Below are 23,603 nucleotides of genomic sequence, written 5' to 3'. Positions count from 1 at the left end.
ACCCGAAGCTCCTAACCTCCGTACGGCTTTCTAGGCCGGGAAAGTCAACTTGGGCCCTATCGTGAAGAGGCCCTGATATACAAAGAAATCCCCTCCTGCAGCAGGAAATATCTCAAAATCCCATGCTAAAGGGAAAGAAATGAGCTCAACAGCTCCGCTGTCTACTATCACTGAGAGGAGGATCAAGTAATACAAGCTGATCCTCCAGCTCCTCCTACCCCAACCGCGACCGTCCACACACCAGTGGATTCCTAGGATCTAGAGAGGATCCTTGAAGCTTTTTGGGGGATCCTGTATGAGACGGCGAGTCACATGGTGGGGCACGCTTATAAGGCCAGCTCAAGGGACTTGAGGACAATCAAGGAGCGGAGCCCAGAAAATGTCTTGGAGTCAGCCTTGGGGATGACCCTCATAGTAAGTTATCATTCCTTGGTGACATTTTTCTATTTATCTTGTCAAAAGATACATCCAACTTGCCTTGTTATTTTGTAGTTTTCCCTGGCTCAACACCGCAACATAGCCCAGGCTAGGGCTAGAAATGTTGAGCTCCTGGCCGAACTCAATACCACTGCCCTGATCGCTGCTCAAGAAGGTGAGCAGACCACCAAAGCTGCCTTTGCAGCTACTCAAAAGAGCGAGTACGATGCTAAGTTTGCCCTCGCCTCATCTCAAGAAAGCAAGCACGCTACGAAGATTTCCTTGGCTGCTCTCCAGGCCCAAACAGCCCAGCTCTAGGCTGAGGTTGATGAAGCCAAGGCAAAGCTGCTCGAGGCTGAGGCTGCAGTCAAAGAAGAAAAGGCGGCCTCACTGTCCTCCATGGAAGATATGTTGTACCATTGCTGGGATTTTAACCAGGATGGCAACTTTTCTTTCATGGCTCCTGCGTTGTGGGAACCGTACCTTGAAAAATTCAAGGCTCAGATCTTGCTAGAACCATCAAAAATGGGGGAGGCTTCCACAGTGGGTGAGCAGGAAGGCGAGGAGGTCACGTCCTCAGAGCATCCTGGAGGGGCTCAATGACAATCTTTTTTGTTGTTGTTGTTTTTTTTTTTATATTTGTTTGTAAACTATTGCCCATGGGCTCAGTTCGAGGTTTTTCTCCTCAACCAATTTAATTTCAATATATATTTCTAACTTTTAATCTATTTATCCTTCCTTGATTATCTCTCATGTTTATGACTTCTTAGACTTGTACACTCAAGATTTTAGGAATCAATTTTTAGATCGAGATAGATATTTTAATATCGGTTATATCAAAACTTAATGAGTTGATTTATATCATACATGTTAAGAATCAGGCCTTGGACCCGTTTATATCCGGGATTTTATATATTTTAAACTTAGTTCGTGTTAGGTTTATTGATAACTCGAGCTTTAAAAAACCCTTGATTTAAACAATTTTACCAACTTTCAAAGTTTTATACCTGGTTGTATCCAAGGTTTTAAATGATTAAAACTGAGTTATTGCTAGGTTTATTGACATCTCGAGCTCTTAGAAAAGCCATCGAATGTTCAATTTTCCAAGCTTCTAAGTTTCTAACTTGGTTGTATCCAGGATAGTTTTGTACCTGGTTGTATCCAGGATTTTAAGTAATGTAAACTCATCCAGTGATCTTATTTTGATCCACCTCAGGTTATATGCCCCCCATGTAACCAGAATGTAGAGACTTTCTTGGTTGCTTTTCAAACATCAATACACGAGCTAATACAACCTTATAAAGAACAATTATTTAAAACCACTTTAACAAGAAAAATTACATAATAATCCTTTGTTATTTAATTAAATGGCTTTTATAATTAAGCCTTACATGGATGACTATACTACTGATAATAATTTTTTAGGTGCATGGCGTTCCAGGTCTGTGGGACTATTTCTCTACTAAGTCGAGCTAACTTGAAATTTCCTTCACGCAAAACTTCCATGATCTGATATGGTCCTTCCCAGTTCGGGCCTAAAACTTCGTCCTTGGGATCCTTGTTTGCCAAAAAGACCCTTCGGAGAACTAGGTTTCCCAATCCAAAACTACATCTCTTGACCTTAGAATTAAAGTAACGAGTGATTTTCTGTTGAAAATGGGCAAGCTGTAACTGTGAATCCTCTCGTTTCTCATCAATTAGGTCGAGAGATGCGTTAAGTAACTCATCATTTCGTTCCTGGCTAAATGTCCTTAGTCTATGCGTGGCTATCATAGCTTCAATGGGAAGGACGGCCTCACTTCCGAAAGTCAAGGAAAAAGGAGTGTGTCCTGTGGAGGTCCTGTGAGAAGTTCGGTATGGCCAAAGTACTTGCGGGAGCTACTTAGGCCAGACTCCTTTGGCCTCATCTAACCTCTTCTTAAGGTTCGCCTTTAGGGTCTTATTCACGACCTCAACCTATCCATTGGTCTGTGGATATGCTACCGAAGGAAAACTCTTAATAACGTCATACTTTTCACAAAATTTGGTGAAAAGACCACTGTCGAATTGGGTCCCATTGTCAGACACAATCTTTCTAGGAAGCCCAAACCAACATACAATGTTTTTTACCACAAAGTCCAAGACTTTCTTCGATGTGATTGTTGCCAAAGGCTCAGCCTCTATCCATTTTTTGAAGTAGTCGAATACCACCACTGCATAACGAACTCCTCCCTTGCCCATTGGTACAAAACCTATCAGGTCGATTCCCCACATCGCAAACAGCCATGGGGATGAGATCATAGTTAGCTCGATTGAAGCAGCTCAGGCAACTGTGGCGAAGCCCTGGCATTTTTCGCATTTTTGAACATGGGAGATTGAGTCTTTTGTAAAGTTGGCCAAAAATAGCCCTGCCTCAATATTTTCAATGCTACGTTTTGCCCCCCAGCATGATCTCCACAAAAGCCTTCATGCACTTGTTTCAAAATAGTATTAGCCTCCTCATGCAGAACACACCGTAAGAGAGGCAACGAATGACCACGTCGGTATAATGTCCCATCAACTGTCACCTACCTTGGGGCTTGATAGAGTAACTTTCTTGCATCCTTTCTCTCCTCAGGTAGCCTTCCTATTGTGAGGTATTCAATTATGGGGGTCATCCAGGTTGGTCTTGTGTCGATCATCTAGACCACTACCATTTTTTCTACCACGCTCGGATTCTCCAAGAACTCCACTGGCACTACATTCAAGGTCTCTGCTTCCCTGGTAGTGGTAAGCCGTGCCAAGGGGTCTGCATTAGAATTCAGCTCGAGAGGTATTTGTTCAACTGTACTGTACTATAATTTGGATAGCTCCCCCTTCACCTTAGATAGGTAAGCTACCATCCTGGTGCCTCGAGCTTGATACTCTCCCAACACCTGATTAACAACGAGCTGAGAATCACTATAGCACTAGACGGCCTTCGCTTTCAGCTCTTTCGCCACTCTCAAACCAGCTAGTAAGGCCTCATACTCGGCTTCATTATTAGATACTTCGAATATGAACCTTAGAGATGTGTGGAACCGATGCCCTTCTGGGGAGATCAATATGATCCTAGCCCCTGATCCGTTCTCGTTCAATGACCCATCTACGAATATTTTCCACAATTCTCGCACTAGTTCCTTCAAAAGTTCCTCTTGAAACCCGGTGCATTCAAATACAAAATTAGCAAGGGCCTGACTTTTGATTGAGGTCTATGGCACGTACAAAACCTCGAACTGGCTAAGTTCAACTAGCCACTTAAAAAGACATCCCGATGCTTCAAGTTTTTGCAGCACTTGCCTTAAGTTTGGTTGGTCATGACATTGATTGAGTGGGACTGGAAATATGGCCGGAGCTTTCTTGAAGCCAATATTAGATAGAAAGCCATCTTTTATATCAGTGGATATCGTGATTCAGCTCTGAGAAGTCTCTTGCTTATATAATACACCAGTTTTTGAGTGCGGTCTTCTTCTCGAACTAACACGAAACTGACTGCACTTTCTGTCACAACCAAATAAAGGAACAGAGGTTCTCCAGACATAGGCTTAGACAATTCTGGGGGCTCAGCTAAGGGCATTTTTAGGTCGAGGAATGCCTGCTCGCACTCTTCAATCCATTTGAATTTCTTGTTTCTCTGAGCAAGTTGTAGAACGGCAAGCACTTGTTAGTAGATTTTGAAATAAAATGGTTCAGGGCTGCCACCTTTCCAGTCATACTATGAACTTCTTTACGCGACCTAGGTGAGGGAATTTCCAACCATGATTTGATTTTATCAGGGTCCGCCTCTATCCCCCTTGTATTGACTATGAATCCCAGAAATTTTCCCAATGCCACTCCGAAAGTACACTTCTAGGGATTCAGTCTCATATTATACCTCCTCAAGATCTCAAAACATTCATTCAGGTCGGATACATGGTTATCGGCAGTCTTGGATTTGACTAGCATATCGTCGACATACACCTCAATATTTTTCCCAATCTGACCAACAAACATTTTGTTGACTAACCAGTGGTAGGTAGATCAGGCATTCCTCAGCCCGAAGGGCATAACTTTATAACAATATACATTAGTTGGAGTCATAAAGCTAGCATGCTCTTGGTCAGCAGGATTCATAGCGATCTAGTTATATCCAGAATACGCATCCATGAAGGATATGAGCTTGTGTCCCGTGGTGGCACCTACCAACTGATCAATCATCGGCAGTGGAAAGCAATCTTTAGGACAAGCTTTGTTCTGGTCGGAGAAATTGATGCAGGTCCTTCACTTTCCATTTGGCTTCGAGACCAGCACAGGATTCGTGACCCTGATCGGGTATTTTGCTTCATAAATAAACCCACACTTTAATAGCTAAGCTACTTCTTCCTCTAATGCTTCAGCTCGGACTATTCCCAAACGTCTCTGTTTTTGGGATTTTGCAGGCACGCTTTTGTCCAAGTTTAGAGTGTGCATGATCACACTCGGGCTTATTCCCACCATGTCTCCATCCGACCAGGCGAAAACATCTAGATTCCCTTGTAAAAAAATTACCAGCTCCTTTTCCTTTCATCACCAAGATTTTTCCCAATCTAAATGACTCTTGAAGTGTCTTTGGGATCTATGTTTACTTCCTCAAGATCCTCAATAGCTTGGAGCTCTGATCTGTCCTCGCCCATTCGTGGGTCGATATCATCACCTGGGGCAACGTCACTATCTTTTGTTTCTTGAGGTTTTTCCATCCCGCAAGCAACTTCAACTTCCTAAGACTCTCACCTTCATCACTTATGGCCATTGCTTGTTGCCTGGGTTGTGACTTTCCCTTCATAGAAATGCTATAGCATTCCCTGGCAGCGAGCTGATCGCCTCCGATGGTGCATATTCCCGCAGATGAGGGGAATTTGATTGCTAGGTGGCAAATAGAGGTTATGGCTTCAAACTCCATCAACGTAGGTCGACCCAAGATTTCATTGTACGCGGCTGGACAATCTATGACCATGAACTCAAGAAGTTTGGAGACAATTCGTGGACCTTCACCCATGGTTACCACTAATTCGATCGTTTCGATGGCAGCTGACCCTTAACTAGAAAACCCATATAGAATCATTAAGGTTTCCTTTAGCTCGGTTACAGACAATCCCATTTTTTCTAAGGTGGACCTAAAAAGTAGATTCACAGGACTCCCGTTGTCTACTAGTGTCCTCCAAACTCTCCGGTTGGCGAGATGAACAGTTATAACCAGAGGATCGTTATGTGGGAACTGAACATGGCTGGCATCTTCCTCCGTAAAAATGATTGGTTGCTTCTCTAATCGCTGCTGCTTTGATACCCGCTGTTTTGGGACAAATTCCACTCCATTATGGGACTTTAGTTCATTGATGTTCCTCTTCTGGGCACCTCTGCTCTTGCTTGCCAGGTGAGTTCCTCCAAAAATGGTGGCTATATCTCCTCCTAATATCAGAGGAGGATTGTCCTGATTCACCTAAGCTCTGGCTTGATTCGTTGGAGCTTCAGAAGCTGAAGGAGGATTTTGTCTAGCGTGCTGACTAGGGAGCACTCGGTTTTGGGCGTACTGGGCCAAAGGTCCTGCCTTGGTTAGGGTCTCGATCTCATCCTTCAGCTCTCTACAATCATCTGTGTTGTGACCGATATCATTGTGAAACCATCAGAACTTCGAAGGATCTCTCTTCGCTCTTTGTTTTTTAGTGGTTCTGACTTCTTCCATGGAAGACGAGTATAATTAGCTAAGAAAATACGTTCTCTAGTATCTGTGAGATCAGTATATGCTACGTAGACCGGTTTAAATTTCTCCACGGACTTGTTTTTCTTTGTTCCACTCTGGTTGCCCTCACCATTTCCCTTCCTCTTATTATTTCCCCCTTGGTTATTCTGGGCAACGTTTTGAGCCATAGCTGCAACATTTGTTACCGCTCCCATGGGCTGGAGCTCGTGCCTCTAACAAGTTAACCCATGTTTGAGCTCGTGTCAAGAACTCGTCCATAGTATGAACACCTTTCCTCTGTAACTCTTGCCACAGGTCGCCTCCAACAAGAATTCCCGTCCTCATCGCCATGAGCTTGGAGCTTTCGTCGGCATCTCTAGCTCGCACAATGACATTGGCAAACCTACTTAGATATGCTTTCAATGATTCACCAGGCTGCTGCTTTACATTAGCCTTAATCCAAGCTTCCTAGGAAGCCCTGAATGCTCTCTTAAAATCAATGGAAAAACTCTTCCACAAGCTGATTAAATGCCTCTTGTATTGTTTCAACCACTGCCTGGCTGGACCAATCAGAGTCGAGGGGAATATAAGGCACCTTAGATCGGGTCCGACGTTGTGGGCCATCATTATGGTGTTGAACATCCCCAGGTGATAAGACAGATCCCCATCTCCGTCAAACTTTGACAAATGTGGCATCCTGAAACCCACTGGATATGTGGCCGCCACAATATTTGGGGCAAAAATCTCGAGCTCATCCTGTGAGTCACACTCATCTTTTTCTTTCTCCTATAGAAGCTTCTTCATTAGCACCTCCATCTGGACTAGCCTTTTGAGGGTTTGGTCCTTGGTCCCTAGGTGATTCTGGGGTTGTTCAACAGCTCCCATCCTATCGTACGCGTTTTGCGGGTTGTTGTCCCTCAAAGTCCAGGCTTGGTTTTGTGGGACATTCTCGTTATCACGTACTTTAGAAGGACCTCCCTCTTGACGAGTGTAACTGACTCCTTCATCCCTAGCTGAATTTCTTCACTGTGAATTTAGGCGATCCCGTAGATCAGGCTGTGGATCATATTGAGGGCTTTGAGCCGAACTTAGATGATTCCTTAGATCGCCCTCAGACCTCCCAGACCTACCACTTCGACGACTTTCCCTCCAATAACTTCCATTTTCAAAGCTCACAGCTCGTGGTGGAGGCCAAGGATCTAGATTTTCAACACGTGTCTGTGGAACATAGGTACATGTAGATGGAGGAGGATTTCTTTTGCTGTCTCCATAAGCAGGAATGTCCCGTGTAGGACGAGGCAGCGTCGGATGTCTTATGGGTGACGAGGGATGCTTAAGTTGTGAGGCAATCCTTGTCCCATCAGGGTGAACTAAATTAGCCCACCTCTGTTTTGTCCCATCATTTCGGGCTCTCTGCACCTGATGATCTGATCATGACGTAGGAGGGTTGGATGGTTCATTTTCCCTCTGTGAACCTATTTCAGCCCCTCCTCGTGGGTTGCCATGGGTATTCCCAAGCGTGTGCGATGGAGGCACCGAACTTGGGGCCACGGTACTAAACGATCGATTGATTTGCTGATGACCCCTCTGAGGGTCACTCGGTTGAGCATTTTGGCGGTCTTGCGCCGCAGGCACAAAACTTCGGGTGGCTGTTCTGACTGACTGACTTGGTTTGGATCGGTTATTCCTGTGGGACTTATGAGACCTACTTTGCCTCTTTCTTACATAAATGTTGGTTGCAAGAGGGGGTAATCAAGCCAAAACCTCCTCAATATGCATGTTTTCCTTGGCAAGGTGGCTTCTTAACTGCATATTTTCCAATTCAACCGCAGTTATGTAATATGGGTTTGGTTTCGGTGGCAATGTCGTCGAACTCCCAGTATCATCGTGGCCCACCGATTGCTTTCCCGGACATTTCTGAACTTCTGGGCCATGCTCGTTTGAAACAACGGTATGAGGGTCCTCCTACCAACCAGGATGTTCTATCTCATTATCGTGCATTGAGCGAGTGACCACCATGATGAGATTTGACTAGGATTTTGATGAAAGTACTAATCTCACCTCTCAATGAAAAGCACCAAACTGTTGACGCGGTTTTTCGCCAATAGTGAATTAAGAAAATAACAAGGTTGATTAGTGCTTGATAATAAACTAAAATAAGAAATGAACTGTCAAAGACACATATCTTTTTATGTGGTACAGTGGTTAAAATCCACCTAGTCCACGAGTCTATATTATTACTGTTTTTCTTTCTCTATTTTGGTAGAGTTTCAGTATTACAGAATAATCGTCCCTTTCCCTGTCCAATATTCTCAGTATTTATAGAGATATTCCATGGACAGGATTGGGTAATGACGTGAGTCAATCACAAATTTACATATTTATTACATTTAATACAAACTATTCCCATTTATACTAGGATATGATCTAGTCCAAAAATAAATAGTCTCCTAATATCTGGGACATTAAATATTACAGGCTTGGCATAAATGATTGTATAAAAGCACTCGAGTCTTTGGGGATTTACGGGTACGCAATATATTTGAGTTACCACAAACTGGATATATCTCTGAGCTCATACTATGGAGGCCGTATGAATATATGCATCCCTAGCTCGCATCAACGTGAAAATTGAGTTGTCCACGTGGGTAATAAATGGATTCCTTGGTTATTTCTTCCACATTTTTATTTCCTAGTTGTACCTGAGCTGAGTGAAGTACTCGTGCTGAAATTAGGGTACACATACACTGCTCGTAAGAAAAAGAAAACCACCAATTCACCTTCTAACCATCCAGCAACCAATACTGAGGGTCCGTCAAACGACCCTCAACCTCTAAATCCCCCCCCCCCAGACATTCAGCCAAAAGCCTGTCCTCACGATGGCCCCCGAGCAGAAACAGACTGGTACGTTGCTCCTCCTAGTGTCATATCGAATAGGATGGTGGCCAAGTATTCCATGAAGTACGGGCTACCTGGTATTACTTTATACAAACCCACAACTAACCAATGGGCAAACGTGCTTGGAGGCGCCTGGTCGAGGTATCACATCGAAGCAGGGGCAATCTTTCCCTTGAACAATTTTTTCCAAGGAGTGGCCAATTATTTTGAGGTCGCCCCTTTTCAAATAACACCCAATGGGTATAAAGTACTATCAACACTCTATATCCTTTACAATCACACAAATTTGCCTATGCCTACCCCACACGAGATCAACTATCTATTTGATCTTATATCCAACCCCAACCAAAACAATACGGGGTTTTTCCACTTCTGTCACCAGGAATCTGCTCACATATTCCTGAGTGATGTTACCTATAAGTCCAACGTAGGAAAATACTTCTAGGATTACTTCCTCACCACAGACCTGGTTGCTGACAACTTGGCCTTCACACGAGGACATAAACATTTCAATCTCTGGTAGTACATTTCTGGTCGTACTTTTTTGTATTCCTTGTCCTTAGTAATTTGGTGTTGCGTCTAGGTCCATGGTACCGACCAGACCCCACTCCAGAGATGGAGATGACGGCCGCAGCCCTGGCCAACATGAAGAACATAGAAAAGAGCGTCATGGAGTTTGTCACAGAAAGTAATTTAAGGCTGGTCAGCCTCTTGGAACGTCATCTAGAAGTGAGGGAATCCACTGCGGGGAATTCCACTAGAGAGGGCATCAAAGGACAGGATATCCCCGAGCAGCAGCAAGATGTATCACAACCCCAAAGGCGACGACCAACGGGAGTGACCATCCAGGAACCATCTAGCCACCCTCGGGTTGTTGCTACCCCTTCCCACCATGGGAGGGGAAAACAAAAACTATCAGAGTATACTGGCCCTATATCTGAATCCTTTGACGAGAACGGTATAGACTTCTCACTTTTAGATAACTTTCCCATCCCCTGTCACTTATTCAATAGGGATGGCAACTTTAAATTTACGACCAGTCATTTTAATTCAGACTTCTTCGAGGCAGATAGTGAGTGTAGATGTAATTCTATAGATAATATATCAACAAGTAGAAATAATTTGGGTATACTACTTAGAATTTCTCTTTGCATTATTTCATTATTACCCCAAACTATTTGGTCTGATCAATTGTTTTTATTTTGTAGTCATGCCGTCTGAAGATGCTTTCGATATGTATGCCTCGATTGAAGCTCCATCGAGCAAGAAGAGGCTGAGCAAAAGGCATCCGGGGGAGTACAGTGGTGAGCCTTCCAAGAAAAAGGCTTGATCAGAATACCCTCCTGCTCCAACTTCTTCCTAAACTACAACTCCTCCTCATCCTCTTCGCAGTGGCCCTTCCTCCAAGCAAGTAGGGAGATCCCTGGCCGCTGATTTGCTGAACAGCGCCTTTGTTGCTACCCACGAGAAGCTGCAAAGACTGTCCAGGCACTGTCACAGCCAGGAAGTCTTTGCCCATCTTCCTCCGTTGAAGAACAACCAGGTCATGAGTCATGGGCTTTCTGAAGTCCTTAGTGTAAGTGTGATTTTCTTTTAGTTTCATTCGAGCAATATTTTCTCTAAAAGTCTCTAACCGTTTCAATTTTTCTTTGTTCACAGGGTATCATGACCATGAACCATTGTTGGTGTCGTGCTGAGGAGATCGAGGCCAAACAAACCGAGGAGACCAAGGTGTGCGAGGAGAAGGTTAAGGCGGCTAAAAACAAAGTCACTAATCTAACCAAGGAGCTGAAGAGGAGCCAAGAGGAGCTAGCCAAAGCTGTTGCTGCCAAAGAAAAAGTTAAGGAGGCTTCGGAGAACAACTTCAAAGAAGAACCCAAACTCCAAGAGGACCTAGCGGCCAGTATGAAGGGGGCTACTGAGCTAGAGGAGCGGGTCAAGATGCTCGAGGAAACCAATTCTCAAAACCTGGAGAGGTTCAAAGGAGCAACTTTCAATTACTTCTATCTATTCTGGAAGAACAATCCAGGGGCGAACTTCAACTACCTCCCCAAGTAGATGAGGCAAGTTGAACTTGCAAAGTGCACTGCTCACCTAGAAGAAGAAAACAAAGCTCAGGAATCTCTTGAAATTTCTTTGGCGACAGGTGTCGACAGAACCGAAGACAATGCGAGGACAACAGTCGAGCAGCACCCTCAGCAAGACCTTCCTCCAGCCACACAATAATTTATTATTATTATTATTATTATTATTATTATTATTATTATTATTATTAACTTTGTAACTAAAATATGCGAACATTGGTTCGTAATGTCGAGACAATTTTGCTGCGTAATGCAGCTTTTCTTTTAATTTTAATTACATCCGAGCAGCAATTGCTCGAGGTGTAAACACATTTCATTATGATATTATAATATTTTTATTACTATTATAACATATGTTCGTATGACCGAACTTAGCATAACACTTTCTCTAGATTTTGCTAAATTTAAGTAAATTTTTTTAAAAATACTCTAAGTGTCGTAGTATGTTTTTCCTTATTTTGGTCGTGTGTTACATATGCCTATTGATATGATTTTCTCACATAGTATCTTATATGCCCTCCAAGTGATCGAGGAGCTTAAGGTTCTCGGTCACTTTCCATGACCAAGTCCTATTCGAACATTACTGCCCGCGTACTCATAAACAATTAACGATGATATAACAAAACAACACATGTAATGAGAAAATACTTGTAATAAATACAATAACTGGCTGCGCACAGTTCCTTTTATTTCTTGTAATAAATGGACAAAATTGTGTATGTACGAGTGATAAAGAATTGATCTTACACTGATAAGTGACCAGTCATTTAATTGACTAGCCCTTGTTCATAAACTTGTAAAAAGTAAAGTTAATACAAGCCAACTCTTTAAAAAGAATCGTTTATTGATAATACATGCGAAGGTGTTCTCCATTCCAATTGCAAGGAATGCGATCTCCATTTAAGTGAGCAAGTTTATATATGCTTGGTTGAAGGATTTCTTAAATCTGATACGGTCCTTCCCAGTTTGGTTCGAGTACTTCAGCAGCCCGATCGCGAGTGTTGAGAAAAACTCTTCTAAGTACCAAATCCCCCACGTTAAACTTCCTTTCGCGTACCATAGAATTAAAATATCGAGCGACCTTTTGCTGGTAAGCTGCTACCCGAAGTTGAGCTTGCTTGCACCTTTCATTGACTAAGTCCAAAGACTCCATCAATAATTGATCATTAGTGCTCTGGTCGTATGTTAGCCTTCTATGTGATGGTAAATTTAGCTAAACAGGCAACATGGCCTCATACCAATAAGCCAAGGAAAATGGTGTATGGCCTATTGTTGTTCTGTGGGATGTTCTATACGACCAGAGTACTTCTGGTAATTATTTTGGCCACCCCTTTGCTTCTTCGAGCCTTTTCCTCATTGTGTCCTTTAGAGTTTTGTTAATGACTTCAACTTGTCCATTTTCCTGCAGATGAGCCACCGATGAAAAACTCTTTATAATTCCATGCCTTTCGCAGAAATCAATGTAAAGATCTCTGTCAAATTGTGTGCCATTATCTGAGACAATTTTCCTGGGCAACCCATACAGACATATGATGTTTTTTACCACAAAATCCAATACTTTCTTGGTCGTTATTGTTGTGAGTGGCTCAACTTTGGCCCACTTAGTAAAGTAGTTAACATCAACTACTGCATACTTGACATTCCCTTTTCCTGCAGGTAAAGACCCGATCAGATCAATCCCCCACACCGTGAATGGCCATGGGCTCTGCATCTGTTTGAGCTCATTTGGGGCTGCTCGCGGTATCTTGGAAAACCTTTGGCACTTGTCACATTTTTTTAACGAAGTCCATAGAGTCCTCATTCATGGTAGGCCCGAAATACCCTTGCCTTGGAATCTTTTTTGACAAACTCTATCCCCCAGCGTGATCTCCACAGAAACCTTCATGCAACTCTTGCATCAGTTCCCTGGCTTTCTCATTAGAAACACACCACAACCAAGGCATTCAGTAACCTCTTCTATAAAAAATATCGTCGACCATAATAAATCGAGCCGATTGTCTTTGAAGCGTCCTCTCTTTGTTCCTTTCTGCTGGCAACACTCCCCGTTCAAGATATTCGATGATGGGTGTCACCCACGTGTCTAACGCTTGTATCACTAGTGCTGATTCCTCTACTTGAATGCTTGGTGCCAACAAATGTTCAACTGGTACAATGCTCAAGGCATCAGAATCTTTAGCACTTGCCAGCTTCGACAAGGCATCAGCGTTCGCATTCTGATCGAGAGGCACTTATTGGAGAGTATACTTTTCACATTATGCCAACAAGTCCTTTGCTTTGTTCAAATAAGGAACCATCCTGAGACCCTTAGCTTGATACTCTCCCATGATTTCATTAAATACTAATTGGGAATTGCTATATATTTCCAGTGATTTTATACCCATATCCTTAGCTAATCTTAATCCTATGAGCAGAGCTTCATACTCGGCTTCATTATTGGTTGTTGTAAAGTTAAATCTAATTGAACAGTGGAACCGATGTCCCTCAAGTGTGATTAGGATCAAATATGCTCCTGCGTTGTGCTCGTTGGAAGAGCCATCTACAAACAACTTCCAGGCAAGAGATTGATTTTGACTTTCAATTTCTACTATTGGTTCGTTGGCAGGGAGTCCGGTGAATTATGCGACGAAATCTGCTAGAGCTTGTCCTTTCACAACCGCTCGTAGAGAATAAGAAATTTCAAACTGCCCTAGTTCGACTGCCCATTTTAATAACCGACCAACAACTTATGGTTTTTGTAAGACTTGCCGTAATGGCTGGTCAGTGAGCATCGTGATGGGGTGAGCTTGAAAGTAATGTCGTAGCTTCCTAGAGGAAAAAAATAAAGAAATAGGCCAACTTTTCTATGGGTGGATACCGTAATTATGCTCCCACTAGCCTCTTGCTTACATAGTATACTGCTTTCTGAATGTTGTCTTCTTCTCTGATGAAAACAGTGCTAAGAGCATACTCTGTGATTGCCAAGTAGATGAACAATGTTTCTTTTTCGACCGGTTTGGAAAAAATCGGTGGTTACGACATGTGGGATTTTATCACTTGAAAGGCATGCTCGCACTCTTTTGTCCATTCAAACCTCTTATTGCCCCTGAGTAGATTGAAAAATGGAACACACTTGTCTGTTGACTTAGATATGAATCTACTTAGGGCGACAATTCTAACGGTTAGGCTTTATACATCTTTAATCTTGGAAGGAGACTGCATCTCGGTCAGTGCCTGAATTTTTTCAGGATTAGCTTCGATTCCTTGTGAGTTTACTATGAATCCCAAAAATTTCCCTGATCCAATGCCAAAGGAACACTTGAGAGGGTTCAGCTTCATCGGATATTTGTTTAAGATGTTGAAGCACTCTTGCAGGTCCATCATGTGTTCATTGGCTTTTTTCGACTTGACCAACATGTCGTCGACAAATACTTCCATGTTAACACTGATCAACTCTTTGAACATATGGTTTACTAGTCGCTGGTAAGTGGCACCAGCATTTTCCAAACCAAAGGGCATTACTTTATAGCAGTAAAGCCCCGTATCTGTTCGAAAGCTATTGTGATCTTCATCAGGTGGGTGCATACTGATTTGATTATATCCAGAGTATGCATCCATGAATGATAAAATTTCATGCCCTGATGTAGCATCGACCAACTGGTCGATTCTTGGAAGTGGGAAATAATCCTTCGGGCAGGCTTTATTTAGGTCTGCGAAATCCACGCACGTCCTCCACTTGCCATTCAACTTAGGAACTAGTACAGGATTAGAGACCCAAGATGAATAAAACCCTTCCCTGATGAACCCATTTTCCTTTGGCTTCTTGACTTCTTCTTTTAGGGCCTTAGATCAGTCTTTGTCGAGCAGTCTTCTTTTTTGTTGTATAGGTGGAAATTTTTTGTCTATATTCAAGACATGGTTGATCACCGTTGGGTTTATCCCAACCATATCTTTATGCGACCAGGCAAAGACCTCCTGGTGCTTCTTAAAAAATTCCACCAGTTTGTGTTTCGTTGTTGTCTCTAAGTATTTACTGACTTTCACAACCCTGGTCGGATCTGTCTCTTCTAATTGGACCTCTACGAGGTCTTCCATGGGTCCAACGTCCTCTTCAAAATCCCCAAAGCAAGGATCTAAATCTTTATCCTTACTTTGGGCAACACCCTATTTGGTGACTTGTTCACCTGATTAGGCTAGTGTTTCATTTATTACCAGCAACCTTTTTTTGGCTCTTTCTCCCGATCTGCCTCTTTTTGCCTTTGTGATTTAGGAATTATAACACTCCTGTGCTTCTCGCTGGTTTCCCAACACGCATCCAATTCCTGCGTCGGTTGGAAACTTCATGGCCAAATGCCATATTGAGGTCATGGCCTGCAGATTGATGAGAATGGGCCTTCCAATAACAGCATTATATGCAGATGGACAATCAACTACTATGAAAGTAGAGAGTAATTTCCTGTTCGCAGGTGCGGCCCTTGCTATGACTGGGAGTCTTATTGACCCCACTGGCGCAAGCCCTTCGCCAGAAAAACCATAAATGGTTTGGTTGGATGGCTCCAAATCTTGCACTGATAATTTCATTATTTCTAGTGAAGAATTATACAAAATGTTGACCGAGCTCCCTGTATCAACCAACACTCATTTTACCATCATGTTGGCGATCTGAACATCCACGACCAGCAGATCTAAGTGGGGAAATCGAACATGTTGAGCATCTAACACGGAGAAAGTTATTGATTCTTCCTCTATTTAAGCTTTTTTGGGAGTTGGCTCCTCGACGTTCATCATTTCAATATATTGATCGCAACATAGGGTTTTTGCATATCTTTCTCTTGCTTTTCCACTGTCACCTACTATGTGCGGTCCCCCGCAGATGGTCAACAATGTACCAGCAACCGGAGCTGGTTGTAAAGGAGGCAAGCATTGGTGTACAAGGGCCTACTCGTTGACTCCGTGAGCCTCCTGCTAAGATCCTCCAGATGCTCGCACATACTTCTTCAGATGTCCTTGCCGGATAAGGAACTCAATCTCGTCCTTGAGCTGATTACACTCGTTGGTGTCATGGTCGTAGTCGTTATGAAAATGACATAACTTGGTAGTATCCCTTTTGGATATATCTTTCCTAATAGGAGCTGGCCATCTAAAGGGAACAGTAGTATGACTGGCTTGGTATACTTCCTCTCGGCTATTGACCAGGGCTGTGTAATTGGTGAACCTTGGTTCGTACATATTCTACTTTGGGCGCTTGCCATCAGATGTTGTCAACTCGTTGTTCGCCCTTTCCCCCCATTTTTTACATTATTTTTGTCATTGCCATTGGCTTTCCCAGATCCATTGGCGGCTTTGGTGGGGTCCTCTTTCTGGCCCTGATTGTCTGTATGAGACTTTCCTTCATTAGCGATAGCCTCCTCGAGTTTACTATACTTGTCTGCTCGATCTAGAAATTCTTGTGTACTCATAACTCCATTCTTTTGCAAACTACTCCAGAGGGGTGAATGGCGTCGTACTCTAGCAGTGAGAGCCATCATCTTTCCTTCGCCCCCAACTGTCTTTGCCCCAGCAGCTGCTCGCATGAATCGTTGGATGTACCCCTTTAGGGTTTCTCCTTCCTTCTGACAAATTTGGACCAGCTGATTGGCCTCAGTCTGATGTATTCGACCAACATAGAATTTTCCATAAAACTCCTTTACGAACATCTCCCAAGAAACTATACTGGCCGGAGGGAATATAAAATACCACTCTTGAGCAGTTTCAGATAAAGTGGCGGGAAAAATTCTGTACCGGGCATCATCTGACACCTTCTAGATGTACATCTATATCTCAAACTTACTAACGTGAGATATAGGATCTCCCAATCCTGTAAAGTTGGGCAAAGTCAGCATTTTAAATTTTCTTGGAGTTTCTGCCACAGCAATTCTATGCACGAACGACGTGCCCTTTCTCCGATCAAATTCTATATGGGATGCCCTGTTCCCAAACAGTTGCTAGACGACCAGATTTAAGGCATCTATCTGGGCATGTATAGCATGTGGTACTGCTGGAACCACCGGTGCTGGGGGGAAGTACTCGTCGTGCCTTTCCCTTCGATCATTGAGTATATTTATCAGATCTTCCTCCCTACGCCTTTGAGTATCCCCTGTTTGCAGTGGATTATGGCCTTTGAGGATCCCTTGGTTGCGGTGGATTATGGTGATATTGGGGATGCTTTGAATGTGGATTTGGTTGAGGGTGAGTGTTGGGTGGCCGATCTGGTTGGTAAGTAGGCGAAGGCTATCCTTGTGCCAATTGAATGGCTGCTTCCAAGGCTGCAGTTGCATCCCTTTGTCGCCAGTCCATTTCAGCTTGCCGCTCATTTAGTTCTTGGCGCTGCCGGTCAATCTACCTTTCCTGCAGCACCATTGTTTCAGCCGCATCTTCTTGATTAACTCTCAAATTATCTAATTCCTCTTGCAACACGATCAAAGTCATCCGCAAAGTCTTAGAATCCATCTCCTCCTCTTCCAATTCCACTTGTTGTTCATCCTCTGCTACACCTTGTGAAGGAGGTTGATTTGGCACATTCCCAAATGCTTACCCAGTTTTCCTAGTTGTTTTCTCCATTTGATCTTCTGAATGTCTTGAGTTCAACTCTCAACGAAAGCACCAAAATGTTTACCCTTAATTTGGTCAACGACAAAGAGTCAATAAAACGATGAAAATAAGATGTCTTCAACTCAAGAAAATAAATGACACAAGGATTTATAGTGGTTCAGCCCCAAGTGATGGTAATGGCTTAGGTCCACTTAGTGTTCTTATTAATGTGTGATGAGAACTTGCGATCAGTAAACGAGGGTTTACTAAGTCTCCCAAATTCTGAGAACAAATACAAATAATTGTGTCAAAACACTATTTTTCTTTCTTGGTTCAAAAGATCCCTCACATGAGCCCTTTGAGTCTTATTTATAGGCTCAAGGATCTTTCTATGGGCCGATGGGCCTTGTCCATATTTAATACAAACATACCTAAATAATAATGGAAATTACAATTTTTACATATCTTAAGAAAATATCTACGACCAAACTTGGTCGCCTGTGAAACATGCCCTCCGCCATACGAATTCTCCTCTGATCGATGGTCGACTAGAACGTAACTGCTTAAATAGTCACACGTATCTCGCGTGTGTACTAATCTTGCCACGTCAGCAAGTGAATCTTTTTTGAGTAAACATTGTAAATTTTTATTTTTTTTAATTGTTAGAATTGTTTGATAGAATTTTGTGAATTTAATTGTTAATTGATTGATTATTTATTTATTTATTTATTTTATTTGTGAATAATTGAGTTTTGGTTGAATTCACCAAGGTGCATGGTAGGTAGTGATGTACCCTAGTGATTGAGTGTGTGCATGTGCATGGTTGCATGGTGCACTTGTGTAGAATTTTCTACACATTTTATTGTTTCCTTCTATTAGATTTATTTTTATTTAATTGGAAGAAAAAAAAGAAAGGGAAAGGAAGAGGGTGGACGTGTGAAGCATAGTGGGAAAGGAAGGATTACTTTTCCATTTTTATTTGGGTGATGTTTAGCTAAAAAGGGAAGAGGAGTTGTCATCTTTATGCATTCTTTATTTTTCCCCTAATTAAGAAAAATCAAATAAAAATAAAATAAAATAAAATAAGCAAGAAGAGGATACTTACATTTTTCTTCATTATACTATTATTGGCTTGGTTAAAATAAAGAGGGAAGGAAAGAAGAGAGGAGAATTTTTGCTCCTTGGGACCGATGGCTAAAGAGAGAGAGAGAGAGGATGTTGATTTCTAGAGAGAGAATGAGAGAAAGAAAAAGGAGAAGAGGAAGAAGGGCATTCGAAGTCTCTAAGGTATGGGTTCGGGTTGTGATTTTATTTTTCTCTTCTTCTTGGTTGTAAGTTTAATGGGAGTCCTTGGTGATGCTAGGTTCTAATCTCACAACAGCATAGGGATTGTGGTTTAGGGTTTCGGCCTACAAGGGTAAGAGTGCTTTGATTTGCTAATGTTGATCTATTGGGGATTTTTTTTGGTTTGTTTGCTCTAATGGGTTGGTGGTGATAATAAGGTGTTGCAGGCTAGAAAACAAAAGGGTGACCATAAATACTTTTGAGTTCTTTGATTTCTATCAAATGAGGTAATGGAACCTATATCCTTGATTTGGTTCTTATTGTTGTAACTCTTGGTATGTGTGTATTGGATTGATTTTTGATGTATTGTGTTATGTCAATCTTTTGTTATGAATATTTGTTTTGATCTTAAAATCATAAGCATGGTGGTGTTGATGTTATGATGCCTAAGGTCTTTCCTATGATTTGATGCTATGTTTGGTTTGGCTTAAAGGTTCTATGTGTAAGCATGCAAGGGTTTTGATTATTTTGGCTTGTAGAGTTTCGGCCTAGGGGTGATTACTCAAGTATGTTAGATCATCTTATGTGTTGATGTCAAATGTAATCTCATAAACGTGATAGGTTGTTGCAAGATTTTAAATGGTTTCCCTTTAAAGATGTTCATATATACATGCTAGGTTTCATGTGAAAGTAAATGATGATTTTTTATTTTTATGTTAATGTTCTAGAGGGTTTCGGCCTAGGGGGATTTATTGATGCATGTTGGTTAATTTGTTGAGGCCACCTATACTCATTAGAAACATGTTAGCATAATTTGAAAAATGAAAGAAATTGTCTTAAATCTTGTATAAATTTATGTATTGGTAATACATGAAAATTCACATTTGAGTTTTGAAAGCATAAGTTTGAAATGAATTTGATAATGAATTTGATAATGAATATTGCTTGTTGATTTTGTGTATAAATCGTATGAAACATGATGAAAATAATGATTTGCATGCATAAATGTTTTTGCAAGTTCTATGATGATTTTATGAAATTAAAAGGGCATGTTAATTTACATTAAAATGATATTTTACTCAAGTAAATACGTACTATTTTTTATATTTTATGAAGAAAATATGAATTTTAATACCAAGATGGTGATTTTGAGGGTTTTAATTGTTGCTGGAAGTTTTGGAAAAAATTAGAAAATGTCTTTTAAATGAAAGGAAATTGTGTGTTTGTTGAAATAGTATAATACCCTCAATTATATATATATATATATTAAAAATGGTATTTTTAATGTAACCTTGAATGTTCACATTTTAATGGGTATGATTTTCTTTGTTTTAATTAAGAAAAATGTTGATATTTAATTCACTTGTGATTGTTAAACAAATTAAATGGTGGCTGAAAGTTTAGTTTAATAAATTAAAAATAATTATTTGATTACCACATATGAATTTATACTATATAAAATTAAGTCTTAAATAATACAAGCAAAATATATTTTTCTCACACCAAAAATTTATATTGTCCTCACATCAATCTTTTAATTTTATTAATTTAAATAAAGTGTTATTTTCTCAGGGAAACAAAATATTTATAAGTACTTTAGATAATTTCAAGTTTTTGTTATTTTCTATGCAAATTTAAAAGTAAGAAATGGAATTATTATATTTTTGAAAATGGATAAATAAATTATTTTCATGGAATGAAAATAATGTCTTAAGAGGTTTTAAACAACTTAGGGATTTAAAGGAAATAAATAATGGTGAGAAATTATGACTTAAAAATATTTATTTTGAAAATGATAGAAATGAGCGCGTAGAAATTATTGTTTTTAACGTCACTTTTTAACAACGTTCCCACATATGCATGTCGCATGCAAATGAAATTTTACCTTAAAAAATATGTCTAATATTCAACCATATAATTTTTACTTTAAAACCATGCATGTATAATAAGTAGAAGTTGCATTATTCTTTTGTGATTTTATGTGAAAAACTCTGCATGCTTTGAAATTATGTGTAATTGTACCATGTCTGCATGGCCCATGCACACATGGGATATGTGAGTTGGGCACAAGAAATCTTATGTGATTCTAAAGAATGCTATTTGATTATTTTTATAGGCTCGTTGTGAAGTGTGTCAATTTTTGCTTTGCTCGGACCTGAGGTAAGGAAGTTACATAGAATTTTGTTTATTTATGCTATGAACGGTAAGATTAGTGTGTATGAAGATAAATGCTATGTATGATTATATACCTTGTGATATGAAGTATGAAATGTTGTTGTTAATTGATATGGCGAAATTTGATGAACCATGTATATCCTTTTTGTGTTGATGCTACTGGATTGTATGTATTTTTGTTTGTTGTATGATATGTAAATGGTTGTTAGCGGGTTGAACGAGACACAAAAAATGGGTTACTAAAGATCTAAGACGTAACCTAAGTTACTAAGGATATAAAGACGTAACTCATAGGGCGGATGCGCTGAGGTTATTCAAGGACTAGAGCCTCTTGTTTACCTCAAGATGTTACATGGACAAGATAGGGGGCCATGTTCACAAAGATATGATGATAATGTTTATGATGATAATATTTACAATGATGATGTTTGAATATGTTTATGATATATGATTCATGATAACGATGTATGATGATGACATTAAGTGCAATGTATGACGATGTATGTATATGACGTTGTAGGAGCCTTACGATAAGATTATGTTATGTTGAGTTTTCTTTGTCTGTTATTTGTACTTCCTTACTGGGCTTTTAGCTCACCCCCTTACTTTTCCTTCCAGGTAGCAAATAGGGTTTCTCATTGGCACGCGTGGTGATATGGGGAGTTCCGACTTCAGGGTGTGTATGGTGTGGGGTATCCTATGGGCGTACAAACGATCAGCTTAAAACACCAAAATTTAAAGGGCGCTTTATGTTTTTATTTTGATTTCCAAACTTGTCAATAGGACTTGAACTATATTTATTTTTAAAACGTTGCATGGGAACTTTTATTTTATTTTAAACTATGGGGCCCAACTTGCATGTTTTAGCAAGGCCCCACTGAAATTTTCATATAATAAGTGGTCTTCTTCTATAAGCTTATGAGCATGGAGATGTTTTACAAAGTATTAGTTTATGGCGTTTTTTACATAAACTAATTAAATGGAGGGTCAAGATTAGACTTAGTCTTTAAATTATGCTTTTGGGTTTAATTATTTAGATTAGGAACTGGGCTTAGGACCTAATTCCTGCAATAATTCATTCAAGATGCCCAATATCAACCTATTAAAATTAACATAACTTTTGACTCGCAACTCATAATTGACTAAGTAGTAATGCATTAGAAAGCAAACAAAATTATCTACAATAATATGTTAAATAATTCTTCAAATTATTATATTATCCTTCCCAAAATTAAAATTAAAATTTTATACTATTTACATATATTGCAACATATCTTAGAATTTCTATACTTCAAAATTTATAAACTATTATACGATTTCAAGTAACATAATACTATCATATCAATACTCAATTAACATATGAATTCATCAATACAATAATAACATTCACACTTAACGTTTAGGCCAATAAAACATTATCGGTACCTCCATCATAGCCACCTGTAAATAACTTCAAATATATTGTTAGTAAGAAATGATTAATCATGTATAGCACCTAAACACATAACATGCATAACCTAGATAGGCATGGTGTTACAATCCCCCACCTTATAAAAGTTTCTTCCTCGAACCTAAGAACAACTCGGGATATCGTTCCTTTATATCCTTTTCAATTTCCCATGTTGCCTCTTCTACTCTATGATTTGGCCATAAATCCTTCACCATTGAAATTTCCTTGCTGTGAAGCTTCTTCACTGTACAGTCAAGCATTTCCATTGGTTTTTCCTCATAACTTTGTTCATCTTGAACCAAAATGGTATGTTTCTTTAACACATGATTAGGGTCTGGTATGTATTTCCTTAACATAGATGCATGAAAGACATTATGAATAACAGACATCTCCTCAGGCAACCACAACGAATAAGCCACATTTCCTGCACGCTTGACAATTGGAAAAGGTCCTACAAAATGCGAGCTTAATTTTCCTTTCTTTCCAAATCTCATACACCCTTCATCAGTGCCACTTTAATGAACACTTGATCACCTAACATAAACTCAAGGTGTCTATAATACTTGTCATGGTAGCACTTTTGACGACTTTGGTTTGTTTGCATTCTTTGTCTAATAGAGTTAATTGCTTTAGTAGTTTCTTCAATCAATTGAGCTATCCCTTGTAACCCTTCTTCTAGTATTTTTTTCTGTCTCTAGCTGCATGCAAAGTAATTGACGACCTACAACATTTCATATGGAGTCATCCCAATGGTCACTTGGTAACTGTTTGTTGGGATTTGTACCCTTAAAGCGTATTTATGTATGAACGATTACTGTTAATTAAATAAAGTTAATATTTTGCAATCATATTTGTATTTAATTATACATGTCATTTATCATGAAGATTTAATATTATTGATGGGGTCTTAGATTCAGTATATGTATAATGATATATATACAAGATGATTTAATTCAAGATAATAATATAAAAATTGTCTGTCATTGCTAAATAATGTGGGAGCTTTATTTAATAAAGATTATGAGTACGATCTATCTCCTGTTTAAGAAAGAATAGT

The 23,603-nt window shown here is 40.2% G+C and overlaps 1 protein-coding gene across 1 annotated transcript; it reads right to left on the bottom strand.

Annotated features, from left to right (window-relative positions):
* Nucleotides 1-22,644: 22,644 nt before the first annotated feature.
* On the bottom strand, nt 22,645-23,040 carry LOC133819959 (uncharacterized). Its single transcript, XM_062253350.1, has one exon. The coding sequence runs from the start codon at nt 23,038-23,040 to the stop codon at nt 22,645-22,647; it is 396 nt and encodes a 131-aa protein (XP_062109334.1).
* Between the last annotated feature and the right edge of the window lie 563 nt (nt 23,041-23,603).

Source organism: Humulus lupulus, chromosome 1 (genome assembly GCF_963169125.1).
Source record: "Humulus lupulus chromosome 1, drHumLupu1.1, whole genome shotgun sequence".
Classification (NCBI taxonomy): Eukaryota; Viridiplantae; Streptophyta; class Magnoliopsida; order Rosales; family Cannabaceae; genus Humulus; species Humulus lupulus.
This window is presented reverse-complemented; position numbering and strand designations above follow the sequence as displayed.

What these genes read in the sequence shown, in the direction of transcription:
- LOC133819959 (XM_062253350.1), bottom strand. Translation starts at nt 23,040, where the DNA reads ATGAGATTTGGAAAGAAAGGAAAATTAAGCTCGCATTTTGTAGGACCT.